Here is a 14930-nt window from a genome sequence, read left to right on the forward strand (position 1 = left end):
CCTTCAAAACCATCAATGAACACAAAAGTGAGCTCTACTACCCGTGGTTCAAGATTACTACCCCCCAAAAACACCCCAGCAATAAACAATGAATACTTGAATTATGACACATTTTGTACTGTTGACTCTCTTTCTAAATGTCAGCTGCAGCTCTCACTGCATCATCCTCTTGACTTATTCCTAACCTTAATCTGATGTGAATCCTTTTGGTCTTATCATGGTGTTGGTTAAATGTCTTTAGATTGTTTAGTGAATTTATGGAGGTAAAAGGATCAAGATTTGTGAGTCTTGGGTAGCTCTCAGATTATATGTTTCAATTCCTTTATTACCTTTTTCATGAAAAGCACCTGCTACACCAGCTTGAGTGTGAGATGATAATTTTGAAATAGAATCTTTGTATACCCTGCTAGCATTTTCTTTTGTTTTTCAGCTCCATATGAAAGTAGGCAGCCCATTGGCCAGCCTGAAGGACCCTCATCAGAGGGTCCAGGAACCAAACCCTTTCGTCGTCAGGCATCTCTTATTCGGGTAAGTGTTGATGTGGGCGTACATCAATGACTGAATTGGGAGAAAGTTTAAACTGTGGAGATTTGTCATTTACGGATGAAGATATGGCTCAGTAATTACAAGCTTTTACTGCTCTTGGAGAGGATCAGTGCTCAGGTCCAAGTACCTACATAGGCAGCATACAACTACTTGTAACTCCAGCTCCAGGGAGTTCAACACCCTCTTCTGGCTCCCATTGGTAGTCACATGCATGTGTACATACCCATCCACACTACATATGCATACACTTACTTAAAAATAAAAATAACTATTATAAAGAATACCCTGAAAGACATATGGCATTTAAAATTACACATGAAGTAAGGGGCTTCATTTTGATAGTTTTTCTTCTGTTGGGTAGGGAGAGTCTCACAAAGATCATCTCAAACTGCTCGTGTATCTGAGGCTGATCCTTTTGCCTCCACCTCCCAAGAGCTAAGATTGCAGACATGGTCAGCATGACTAGCTTCACCGTAACACACACACACACACACACACACACACACACACACACACACACACGTATATATTACTGTGTTTGTATTCCCCATGACCCTTTCCTGTTCCCTACATCCTTCCTTACTGATTTTCTTCCTCCCAAATATTCCACCCTTCTGCTTTCCAGTCAGATATAGTTCATTGTCTTCTTTTGACAAGCATGGCTTTTGATTACTATTTTGTTTCAAGAAAGGGAAAAAACTACCCCCTCATTCAAAGATTACACTTTTTTTGCTTGTATATTTTCTTAATTTTCCCTTGTTTCTCTCCCTTACAGTGTGTAGAACAAACTAGAGGTTATCTCTTGATCTTCATTGTTTCTAAAGGCTCCCTACCCCTTTATTTACTTAATCACGGAGCACCTTCTTCAGTAGAGCTTCACATTTTCTGCAGCAGCTTGTCTCGTATTTGCCTTATTCTTTATTACTACTTGTTTAATGCCTAATTAACTGTTTTCCATTTGCTGTGTGTCTCCAATTATGTGGTAAGCATTTGAAAGGCTGCAGTAGTTCTGTATTCTCTCAGTGCCTCAGACAATGCCATTTGAATAGCAATTTATGTGTAAGTATAAGCAAGGTCTACTTTTTGCATGTAATGTATAAAATGTTATGGTACAAATACAATGCTATAACTTTCTTCTGGTCACATCATAGCTTGATACTTTCAGCTTCTAATTCTCTAGTGTTTTCCTTCAGATAAAGAGCTGTTTCCCCTACATTCATAGCCATTGCCTTGTGTAGTATGTCTAAGTTCTTTTGTGGAGATGGTATATTATTAAAGAAAGGGGTGTGTGTGTGTGTGTGTGTGTGTGTGTGTGTGTGTGTGTGTGTGTGTGTGTGTGTTGCTGGGGTTGGACTCCATGGCTTTGCCTATGCCAGGCAAAAATTCTACTACTGCACTACATCCTTATGTGAAAAGTATTCTTGAAGGTCTGTTATTTGAGAGAATACCTGTCAGGAGTGTTAGGAGTTCAAGGTCATCCTTGAGCACATAGTCAATTCAAAGTCAAGTTCTAAAATTCAAGACCCTAACTCAAAAAAAAAAGAAAGAAAGAAAGAAAGAAAGGGAAAGAAAGAAAGAAAGGGAAAGAAAGAAAGAAAAAAAAGAAAACAAAGACATTCTCCTTTAAGGCCAATACAGATGAGTTTTATCCTCAAGTTGTAATGGAAGATTGTTTCTTCAGCTGAGCCCCAGATGTAGTACTTGGCTATGTTTTAGAGATCCCATGGTATAAAAATATATGCCTTTAATCATTAGAACTCCACGAATTTGGGAGGCATGTTTATATTAGGGAAGGGATTGGAGGAATTCCTCTCAGAACTATCCGAGGTGTGGCCTGCAGGTTCCTGCGGAGTATGTTCTGTAGAGAGGAACTCTTGAATGTGTAGAACATTGGTCAAAGTTAGCAGTGAATCTTCAGCTTCACAGGGGTAGGGGTGGGGCTCACCGGGCCCTTCCTATCAAGCTCTCTGGAAGCAGGGCATGATCCCTTATTTGGATTGGTGCTCTGTGATTTGTCTTCTAACCGCTAGGTTTCCTTTCTGCTGAGAAATATGCTTCTTAAACCCTCTACTTATCAAATACTTAGTGAATACCTATGAAGTACCAGATACTGTATTAAATGATGTATGCCACCAGTAGGCCCCACCCTATGGAACTTTCAGGCTATTGTAGGACACAATTATTAATCAAGCCATCATGAAGACAACATATGGTTAGATAGTATATGATGTGAATGAAAATTGTGCTGCAAGTTGAAGGCAGAAAACAGCAGTAGAATAAATATAATGTTGAGTTGCAGACAAAGGTTAGTCAAAGAAGGCTTTTTGGGGGAGTCACATAAGTGAAGTGGGAAGGATAACAGGTATTAGCCAGGTAAGGTGGTAAGGATCGAGAACAGATACGAAAGCAGACAGAGCTACATGTACAAAGACATTTTCTATGTGCTTAGAATTTTGTGCACATAGACTCAGTGCTCAAAGCTGTCTTCTAGGATAACACTTTAACTTCCATTTTAGATGACAAAGCCTAAGGTGTATATGTGTAATTGAGTTTTCCAAAGATCACAGGTGGGAAGTGGATGGACTAGAGTTCAAACACTGGACACCCTTCCTCAGCTACTGGCTCAGGAACTGGATGGAAGATGGTAATGTCATCTGTTAAGTCAGGAAGCAGTGGGAGAAACAGTGGTGCTGGGAAAAAAATCCCAGTTTTAAGTTCAGTGTTGGATGCCAGGAATGGAGATTTTGATACAGCCCAGAGGAGGTGAACAACAGTTCTATGTTTCTGTGGGTCTGAATTTTGGGGAGAGCTGAGGCTGGATATAGGTGTTTGGCAACAACTGACCATTGGAAGCACAGGAAAAACAAAGCAAAACAGGTTCTGCCCAGGCCTAGCCTAACTCCACAAGCGTTCTTTGTCTTTTCTGATGCGTTAATGTCTGGGTATGCACTTAGCAATGTATCCCAGCAGTTTGCCATTCTGACCCTCTCCGTGTTTGTTTGTCCTCCTACCACCTGGTTGAAGCACGGCCTTCTGTTCAGGATGGCAGCAAGGGACCTTTCTTGCCCAGGATAGCAGTCTGTGGTTTTGTGGTGGGTGTCTTTTCCTTTCTTCAGCGCTTACGTTTCCTTCTTGTGCCCGTCAGTCTAGTTTGGCTGGACTCCATGTTACAGAAAGCAAAACGCCAATTTGAATTAGTCATGGGTATGAGATTTGAAGTGAAGGTTCTTGGTGGTGGGGGATTAATAGTTACTGGGTGTAGTGTAGACTAGTTGGAGACTAACTCCCCTCACGGGGCCATGTCTCCTTGCTGATGGTACTCTATTCTTTGTTCTATCTTTATTCGTGACCTTCTGTGCAAAGCTTTCCTGCACACAGTGGGGGTAGTGAAGCTATACTGGTAAATTGTCAGATTAGCATAGCAAAACCCTTGTCTTTCATTCCACAGCACTTCCTAAACCAGGGCAGTAGTACACAGCAGGAAGACCTGGAGTTCAGGATAGCCCAGCCCCAGCCAGCTCCCAGCATACCTGGACTACATCATGACACTGATTTCAAATCACTGCCAGCACCATAAAAAAGTTAGAACAGGCCATGGCCTGAGGGTCCCAGTGCTGGCCTTTAGGGATTCATGGCCGGTGCGATTATAGCCCATGGGTTTGGCATTTTGGAGGTGTTTATGCCGAATTAAAGTTCTATACTTTGGAACTGTTAGTCTTTTCCCTTAATATTTTAGTCACCCTTTTGTTCAAAGAATAGATTGTTTTCCTCTTTAAAGTTTCAGACACTGTTTTAGTGAATAGTTGATGAGAGTTTTCAAATAAATTGCAAGTCTTCTCTTCTCCTTTACCTGTTATCAGATCTTCAGAGGTCATTTGCGGTTTGGACTTCTCATAAGCCTGTCTGGACATGTTATGTGTAGATTATGAGTCAGTCTGCATAACATTTAGAGTTACACCTTCTGCTCCCACTTGGCTCTGTGCTTACCAGGATTGTTGAAAACCACATTGGGTAAAGTCTTGGTCCTATGTCTGCTTTTGCTGCAATATCTTTGCAGTCTTCTTATTGGCGGCCCCTAAGGCAGTGATTTTTGAAATCACTTGTCATGCTATCGTTCTTTAGCTAGTAGAATGTGTCACCATCTGCCAAACAGTCTTACTTGGATGGCGCATTGTCACTTTACCTGATGGGTCTTCCTCACAGAAGCAGCTCCCAGCCTCACTGTCCTTGCTCTACCACCCATTACCGTGAACCAGAACACTGGTCATTGCCTTCATCCCCATGCTCATTCAGTTACCAAGTCCTGACCATTCTCTGTGTGAGAGAGACGTATCTGTTCTGCTTTACTTGGTCAGGGAATCTGGGATATTAACCTGCCACCTTCTAGCCATCATCCTCCTGCAGACAATGTTCTTTTTTGGGGGGGGGTGATGGTCTCACTGTGTAGCCTTGCCTGGGATGGAATTTTCCGTATAGACCAAACTGGCCTAGAACTCAGCAATGTGCCTGCCCCTGCCTCCCAAGTGTTGGGATTCAAGGCATCTGATACCATGCTTGGAAACAAGAGTGACCCTAAAAATGCAAACAGGCAAGAGATTGAAATATTATATGATACGTACTTGCGTTGAAACGCTGCATACCAGTCATCATTATGTGCAAATGTTATGTTTTTAGGCTCAGTTAAAAATACATCTAGTTATCTCCTTCACAGCTGCTCATCCTACAGTGACTTTGATCTGTCACTGCTCGTGGTTCTTACCATGCCATCATGAGCTCTCGTGTGGTTTGGTCTCTACTTTCCTCTTCAGCCATAACAGCTGACTACTCACTCTTGGTACACTGCTTAGCACTGCTCCTTGTCCTTTCTTGGGCCGTCAGCATTTCTAGTGGGACCTTTATCCTTCATTTATTTTCCTCTACCTTTGCCTCCTTTGTTCTTCCTTTGAATTCATCTTTGCTTTTTTCTTTCAGGGACAGCGTGAAGCATGAGGGTTTCCTACTGTGCTCCTGTATATGTGATGCCTACACTTTTCTATTCTTAAAAAAACTTTATCGCTCAACTGTTCTGTGAAACTCAATCACATGACTGGGGGTCTGATCATTATGGGTTTCCATCTTAAGGCAACTAGACTTTTGTATATTGTCCCCAGAACATTTTATGCAGACCCACAAATAGAAGTGTGTGTGTGTGTGTGTGTGTGTGTGTGTGTGTGTGTGTGTGTGTGCATTCATTCACTCATTCATAATGTTGCTTTCTCATTTTATTTTTTTAACTCAAATTTAGAGAGGCTGCTTTGGCAAATGAAATTTCCTTGCAACTACAGAGGAAACACAATTATCTTCAATTTTAAGTAAAACCAGCCTCACTTTTGCAACCCTAACCAAGCTTGTTGTCCAGTGTCTTTTCCTGTGTTGTAGAGAACAGTCTTAGTGCTCATCCCTATTCTTCTTAGACAGAATAATAACAAACACAACGAGGAGGTTTTTAGATGCTTGCCATTGCACTTGCATTTTGGGGTTATATTTTTGGTGCTGTAAATTTTGTACCAAACTGGTATGGAAGGATATGCTAGCAGTGTGTTCATGTAAAGGTTTGTAAACTGGAAATCATTTATCTATCACATGTAGTTGTATATTTGTTCCCCACTCAGTTCCAATTTTTTCCCACACTTCCCCTCTACCCCTTGAGATTTCGCTTTAGATACTCAGGGTCAGAAACAAATTCTCCTTAATCCTTAAGTCCCTTGGAATAGTTGTCAAGAGTTAAAGCAAGTGTGTGAGGATGAGAAAAGAAAGACTCATGAATGTCTATTGGAATGTTGTTGGCCTAGGTCAGAAGAGAATTGCTTATGGCACAGGTAAATTGTTCCTGTAATATGAGAATGAAAAGAAACATTCTTTGGGGGAGGCTAACAGGACACCGAGGTCATTGTTTGGGTTTATTTATTTATTTATTTTTTGGGTGCTATGAAAGTTATTTGTTGGTGGATTGGATCAGGATTCTGGCAAGATACATAGAGCATAGACAGTGGCTGAAAGATTACTATCGGGCCAGGTGGGGTGATTACCTGGGCCTTAAGAGACCAAAGCAAGACAAGACATGTTAACCATTGTCTCAGTCACTGGTTTGCTCAGGAAGGGCCATCAGAACTCACTAAGGTTTTCAGAAGTTCATTTTGAGGAAAGATTAGTCTCTATGTGTGTGTATCCTACACATGTATTGCGTTAGACCTCAGACCCTTTTTCATTCCTTCCTTTTGAATCCTCCCCCTTCCCCCTTGTCTGAGAACACTTAGCTTGACTGTGTTGAAGAGTCCTGTGACTACTTCAGCATAATGCTATTTTCTTGACCACCTAAGTTTAAGTTATTTATTTAAGCCACCTCCTTTTACAAGGGATGGAAGATCAGAGTAATGGTCACCATTTGATAAAAGGAAAGATGAGCTTAGCATCCAATGGGCTTTGTGGTCTACACATGAGAGAGTAAAGGTCCAAACCAGTGCTGTGGTCTCTTGTTGCCCAGGTTCTCTTTACTCATCTTCATAGCCTGTCCAAAGTGGGTTCACATGAGGGTTGTGGAGAAGGTTATGGTTACCATCTCCTTAGGGAAATGGCTTGGTCCTGATGTGGAGATGGAGGTGGGCAACAAACACAAGTCTCTCATGCTCTTCCCACCCATGGGAGGGCCTGGCCTAGCAGCTGAGAGACTCGAGATACACACAGCACCGCTGACCCCATCTTGGAACTACCATAATGCTATTTCTACATTTGATTCTTGTGTTTACCTGTATTACCCATATAAGTAAGTATGATGTGGTTACTTACAAATGGCTTAAGTTAAGCTTATGCAGAGACACATGGAGCACCTCATGGTCAGTTTTCCCCTCATAAGGCCATGGGGATGGAAGTCTGCAGTTTGGACTGTGTCATACTATACAGTGTACATTACACTGCAGATGTTATTTTGGGGTTGTGGCTTGTGAACTCTAAAGGTGCTGAAAGATTTTTAGTCAAATATTGAAAAGGGTGCAGAGTGAAAAATGGCCCTCTCAATTCTACTCTCTGAGCACCTATTGCAGAACTAACTATAACTCATTTCTTTTGTATAGTTAAATGTAAAATTATCTCATTTCACTTAATGATACATATGAATGTTATCCTAATACTTATATAATTACAGATAGTATACTCAAAGTATGTAGTTCAGCCTTTTACCTATGTGCTAACCCATTATACATCTGTTATATACTCAGCATTTTTCTTTAACAATACTTTTATTAATATTCTATGACAGCACACAAGAACTATCCTTTTGTAGTTTTGTTACACAAGCTCTTAGTGTTTTGGTGTATGTATTTTCCTAAGTCATTTAAGCAGCCTCTTCTTGCAAGCATAGCATTGTTAGGAGTTGTATAGATTCAATTCCCAGGTATAGAACTCTTTATTGAAAATGTCTACACTACAGTAATTTTTATAGAAATTTTCAGATTGTAAGCTACACCATTTTACTTGACATAGTGTAGGAAACGTCTCTTTTCTGGTACCTTTGTAATTATAACATGTTAACAAACTTATAGACATTTCTCATACTTCTATGTAAAAATGTTATCTTTGTATATTAATTAACATACCTTTAGTGAATTAGAAAATTTAATGTTAGTGCTCTTTCCCCAAGTGTATTGCTTCTTTATTTCATAGGTCTTTTTCTTTTGTCTGGGATATTTATGGTTTTGTACTGATTTGTAATTCTAAAGCCTGAAACATAAGATGATATTTTAAACCCATAGGATTCTGCAAGGTGTGTGGAAAACTGCTCATTAGGTGTTCAAATATAAGTTGTGGGCACTTGAAACACTTGAAAGAGGTTAGGGATCCAATTTTCTTTGCAGCTCGATAGGAATTATCAGGTCTGTAGGTAATGGGAATCTTTTATTTATATGATTATGCCAACAAGATTGAATTACTTAGCATCTTAGTGTTCTCTTGATGTGAAATACCACAACCATAGCAACTCTTATTTTAAAATTTGTTTAATTGGGGCTTGCTTACACTTTTAGAGATTTATCCCATTGTCATCATGGTGGGTTGCAGACAGGAGACATAGTATGGAGAACAAACTGAGAGTTCTATATACAGATCCATATGCATTAGGGAGAAATAAACAGTGGGCTTTAAATAGGTTGTTTTGAAACTTCAAAGCTCACCCCCACTGACACATTTCCTCCAACCAGGCTAGACCTAATCCTTTCAAATTAGTGCCACTCACTGGTAAAGTATTCAAATCTATGAGTCTGTGGTAACCATTGCTATTCAAATCACCACACTTAGTTTATGGGTATAGCTTAGGGCTAAACGGTCATCTGTTATTAGAGATAGGAAATGTAGCTTCTCTGTCTTTATTTAGTTCTTTCCCTCTACCTAAAGCAGAAGAGGGAGGAAGAGAAAGTGTATGTGTTTGAGTAAAGAAGTGTAGAACTGGTTTGATTTTTTTTATAATTATAAATGTCCTCATTCTTGCCTTCGTACATTGTTGACAATATTCACTCTCCATCTTGTTTCAAACCCTAGCTATAGTTGTTTACTCTTCCTAAGGGATACTGAGGTTTGTATGTCTAGCATATATTTTACCTCACTGTGTCTGCTGTAAAGCCCATGGATAATTACACGGCACTATGACCACAAGGAAGGCCTGTTTTCTTTTAGTATCAAGCCTTCTGTGTACTTGTTTCCTTTGCTCATTTATGGTTCTTTTTCTAGTTTTCTAGCCATTATTCTTGGGGAAAGAATTATTTTACTTCCAATGATTCTGAAGTGTATTTTTTTCTCAGCTGAAAGCTTTAAAAATTTTTTTTGACGGTGTTCCTCAGGAAGTGCTCGTTATGTGGCCATTCTTCTTGAAAATTACTCTATTTGCTTTGTTTCTTTTCAGGTAGTCACCTTTAATATAAAAAGCAAAAAGGTTTTTTTTTATTATAAGATGAGAATACTAAAGAAATATTGGGTTACTGCATGAAAACTCCAGGGAAGTACATATCTGGGAGAGAAGCTGAAGGATATTTATAGAAATAAGACATAATTCAGCAATTATCACAACTGATCAGAGTATTACCTTAAGGCCTGAAAGCGTTTCTATTTAGACAGTGGGCAACGAGGGAATGGTAACAAATATTAGCCATAGATTTAGTGGTATTACAACTGGGTGGTTAGACCACAGATAATGCGAATGAGTGTGTTCTATTTGTGGCATTCGTTCTCTCCCACAAGGTATGAGATATTACATTGAAGCAGGCCTGAAGCAAGCTTCTGGCCAGAACTTTCTGAGGAATAGTTAGGGTACACATTGGTAGATAGATAGAAGCTTCTCTATAGTGTTTTTTTAGATGTAGCTGCAAACATCAGACTGAATGCCAGATCTTAGCAGCTTATAAAAGTAGAACTAAGGGTGGTGTTTGGTTTTGATTTACTCTCAGGACTCTTTGGTCTTAGTTATAGACTAGGTTGTTGACATGTAAGCCTCCTTCATAAGGACACCATTTTAGCCCTTTGCCTATCTGTATTCTTCTTCCTGTGATGTGAACAGTAGTGTCATAGCTTCTGTCTCAAGCATAGTAGTGAATAGAGTGTGTATTTGGTCACATTGTTGTGCTTGGCCCTTTCACCCTTTCCAACAGTCTTGCACAGTCATTGTTATATTCAGCCATTTTGGAAATCTTAGTAAGTAGCTTCTATGAGTCAGAAATCATTCCAGTGTTACATTAAGGGTCTACAAACGTGTTCTCAGGGCACTTGTAGCCAAGTTGAGGAGATGAGTTCAAGTCATTCAATCTTATTTATGTGTGTAGAATTGAAAACAGAATCACTGGAAAGATGTGGCATGTAACAGAAAAATACAACAGAGGACTACAAAGTGAGGAGAGGCTTCCCCAAAGAACTGATGTGAGCTCAGATGTGAATGAAACATGAGGTAGGATATAAGTTGACCAGGAAAGGATGGAACTGTGAGGCGAGGAGAGGATTTTTATGTTGTGGCAAGAGCCTTGATAAGGCATTCACTGGGTAGGTTCTTCTTTTTTCTAATTACTTTTATTTTTTACGGGCCAGTCATTATCTTGCTCCCGGTCCACCCTTCCACAGTTCCTCATCTCATTCCTCCTCCCTCTGCCTCCAAGAGGATGTCTCCTCTAGACCTCCCCTCCTTCCTGGGGCCTCAAGTCTCCCGAGGGTCAGGTGTGCCTTCTCTCACTAAGGCCAGGCCAGGCAGTCCTCTGCTGTGTATGTGTCGGGGGCCTCGGAACAGCTCATGTATGTGGCCTTGTTGGTGGTTCAGTGTCTGAGAGATCTCAGGGGTCTAGGGTAGTTGAAACTGCTGGTCTTCCTATGTTGCTCTCCTCCTCTTCCTCAACTTCTTCCAGCTTTTCCCTAATTCAATAATATGGGTCCCTGACTTCAGTCCATTGGTTGGATGTAAGTATCTGTGTCTGTCTCAGTTAACTGCTTGTTCGGCCTCTTGGAGGGCAGCCATGCTAGGCTCCTCTCTGTAAGAACACCATAGTATCAGTAATAGTGTCAGGTGTGGAGTCTCCCCTTGAGATGGATCCACTGGGAAGGTTCTTAATTGTAGACAACAGGAGCACCTTTGGGTAGTTAATGCAAAAGTGCTTCATAATAGGCAGTATGGATAACTTATTAAATATTTGAAAGACCTAAAGAAATTCTAAGCCTATAAGAATAACACCTCCAGTATCACAGATTAGCTCGGCTGCTACTGGAATCTTGCCTCTGCCACAGTCAGATAGCTACAGGGTTAGGAAATGCTGCCATTGTTTCACCTCTACTTCTGTACTGCAGGACCTCAACAAGCCACATGAAGGCCCTCTTCACCGCTTCTTTCATTCTGTAACTTGGATTTGATTCAGGTTTCCATGGGTGTATTTGTTTTATGGATCCCTTGTCCCATCTGGAATTCTAGCACCAAGTGTTTGTGTATTGCTGCTCTTTTACTCTGCAGCACTGGGAGTTATGCTAAGAAGGGATAAAATGTATTCCGAGTGAGCCAGTCTGCTACATACTACATAGAAACAGACACATTTGAACTACAGGCTGGTGTGACTAGAGCCTGGAGTGGGAGGGAGATGAGACTGGAGATCAGCATAGGACTCCATGGGCTTTGTGATTGGAAGCGGGTGCTTAATGTAAGCAACTTAAATCAAGTTGTTAATAAGGGCCCATCCCAAATTTGAATGCCAGTTTGCATGCTTCTGGAATCTCAACTGTATTGGTATCTTTCGACTGTAGCCTAAATCTCAGAAGTGTTTCTTGTTTTTAGCCTAAGTTCTTGGAACATCTGTTTTCCATCTGGCCTCCGGCTATCTTGAGTGTGAAAGGGAGAGCATCCTGGCAAAGACAGGCAAGGCAGCCTTGACCTGACCTACAGGGACGGGGGTGGGGGTGGGGATGGAACATTGTTATAGGGTTTTTGAAAGTTTGTGACCTTAACAGAGTCTCATTTTACAGCTGATTTCTTATTTTCTCCTGGTCTTGCCTTCTAAGCATCAAGAAAAATCCCAACAATTGTAAAGGACATCTTTCTGTTGAGAGAAGTTGACCTTGGCTTCTTATGTAAGAATTGGAGAGGTTACTAAGAAGTGTTTCTTATGTTCATCAAAATAGCTTCAGTGTTACATATGAAAATAACAATTAACTGGTTGACCATATGTGTGGTAGCCTATCTTCCAGATTTTTTTCAACATGTGAAAATATGCCAGATGCTGCTCACATATAAAAATTATGTGCTTAAAAATGAGGTTTTCTAAATAATCTAATAGTCTACCACCTTTCTTTCTTTCTTTCTTTCTTTCTTTCTTTCTTTTTTTTTTGGTTCTTTTTTTCGGAGCTGGGGACCGAACCCAGGGCCTTGCGCTTCCTAGGTAAGCGCTCTACCACTGAGCTAAATCCCCAGCCCTAGTCTACCACCTATAATCTGAAACTATATCAGATGATGGGGGAGGGTATAAATCTAACATCATCATTCACATCTCAAAGTCAGATCCTTGACCTACAACACTTTCTGAAAAGAAAACAATTGCTTATTGTACGATGGATGGATAAGTAGAAAGAGATACCATGAAGCTTGGGGACAGAGAGTTCCATGTTCTGCCTCTTATTTCTAGGCATGTGTTCTTGGTAAACTACTTCGCTTACCTAATCAAATGTTCACTTATGTTCATGGGGATAGCTTTCTTCCACTTGGGAATTTCATATATACGTATAATGTAATTTCATAAAACCTACGCCTTTCCCTCCTCTCCAGTTTCCCCATATGTTATACCATTATTTATTATCAGCTTTATATACTCCTTAAAAAATTCCATTGAATCTACTATATGCACATGTGTGAAGGGCAATCTACTGAGGCGTGGGTGTCCAAGAAAACTGCCTCTCCCTCCCATGGCAGCCGTCTTACCAATAGCTCCTCAACTGGGGATGGGATTTCACAAGCCCCTACAGATGCTGGGAATTTTAGCTGACTTGATTTTGTACAGGTATTTGTGTAGTTACAGGTGCCATGAGTCCATGTGTGCAATGACATTGTCATGTCAAATATGGTTTCACTTCAGATGTCTACTACCTCGGGCTCTTATGTTCTTTCTTGCTCCCTCTCCCATGATGAACCTTGAACCTTAGAGACTGGGGTGTGCTATAGTTATTTCTTAGAGCTGAGCACTCCATAGTCTCATATTCTTTATATACTGATCAGTTGTTGGTCTCTGTATTAATCACCAACTACTGCAGCAAGAAGCTTTTCTGATGAAGAGTCAAGAGATAGAATAATCTAGGGAGCAGAATAATAATAGTATAATATTAGCTTTTCCCCTAGGGCATATGACCTAGCTAGCAATAGACTTTTGGTCTGGTTAATGGTATCATACATAAGTTCTGTCTTATGAAGTCGCCTTTAAATCCAGCCAGAGTGGTTAGCTCCTCCTATAGGTCCTCCTATTCTTGCTTCTATAAAGATAAGCCCATCAGTAGTCATTGCTGTGAACTTTAGATTATCTTTAGAGCTAGCAACTGCATACTGCACATTAGGATCAGAGAGATTTCTGCAGTTAACCTAAGATGGTGAAATTTGAGCCCCAAATTACTTCTGAAAATTATGGCTAAAAGTAGTTTTTTAAATTGTTTCTACTAAGGCTACAAAGGAACTTTAGTCTAAAATCACTCTCCCTTGGTGTAATGGCTAAACTCTTAAGTCAGCAGCACCTAAAGGAGGCCTCCAGAGTAGTCTTCTTTTGTAAGCAGAGATGTTGTATGGATGAAACAGGAGATACACCCTTTTAACATTCTACCAGACAATATTTCTTTGTAATTCGTATTATTCACCTCTGTGAGATTTTTAGAAGGTACTTTGAGTGTAAACTTCACTTGGGGTATGTTATTAATAGTATTATTTTAATAAGTCTTTAGATGTCTCTTTCATTACAAACAGCGCGTTTTCCCTAGAGATAATAACTTGCAGCACCAAATATTTGCATTTCATCTGAAACAGAATCAAGGATTTGAATGTTTTAAATATAAGCAAATACAATTCTTCTGTGTCCAGAGAAACTGTATAATGAGCCATATGTTTGTAGATTGTGTAGACACATGTGGAAGAATGTTCTTTCTCCTCATGTTCTTCTTTGTTTTTCTTTTTAGAGACAGAGTCTCGTGTAGCTCAGGCCAACCTCAAACTCATTATACAGCCAAGCCTTGTTTGAAACTCCTGGTCTATTTGGATCTACCTCCAGAGTGCTGGCATTGTAGACACGGACCATCACCCTGGTTTCTCATATTTTTTTTCTTCAAAATACTGGAAGAGCTCAAAATTGGCATCAAGTAGCAAATATCTCTGCCCAGCCAACAAAAGCAACAGAACTCGGGTTGAGCTAGGCAGGCTTTTATTAGAATGTACTTGAAGGAAGAACCTTTCCTGGTTCTGGCTTCTGCTTGAGTAGCTGAGTCTTCACAAAATGTTTACTCCTGTTTCTCACTGTCCTTGGTCTTTGCTATTTTCTTTCTTTTCTTTTCTCCTCTTCCTCTCTTCCTCTCTCTCTCTCTCTCTCTCTCTTTCTTTTTTGAGCTGAGGACTGAGCCCCCCCCTCTCTCTTTCTTTCTTTTTTGAGCTGAGGACTGAGCCTGCCTCTCTCTCTCTCTCTCTCTCTCTCTCTCTCTCTCTCTCTCTCTCTCTCTCTCTCTCTCTCTTTCTTTTTTGAGCTGAGGACTGAGCCCAGGGTCTTGCACTTGCTAGGCAAGTGCTCTACCACTGAGCTAAATCCCCAACCCTTTGCTAATTTCTTGCATGCAACTGAACTTTCAAGCCTTTATTCATAGCAATATATTGA

General features: G+C 40.4%; 1 protein-coding gene across 15 annotated transcripts in view; it reads left to right on the forward strand.

Moving 5' to 3' along the window:
* The window catches only part of Reps2 (RALBP1 associated Eps domain containing 2), a 272844-nt gene that overhangs the window by 109627 nt on the left and 148287 nt on the right, over positions 1-14930 (forward strand). For all 15 annotated transcript variants that reach the window (XM_039100469.2, XM_039100474.2, XM_039100476.2 and 12 more), the window contains exon 5: positions 431-528. In XM_039100469.2, the coding sequence (XP_038956397.1) occupies positions 431-528 (98 nt within the window). The remainder of the gene's footprint in view (positions 1-430; positions 529-14930) is intronic.

Source organism: Rattus norvegicus, chromosome X, assembly GCF_036323735.1.
Source record: "Rattus norvegicus strain BN/NHsdMcwi chromosome X, GRCr8, whole genome shotgun sequence".
Lineage (NCBI taxonomy): Eukaryota > Metazoa > Chordata > Mammalia > Rodentia > Muridae > Rattus > Rattus norvegicus.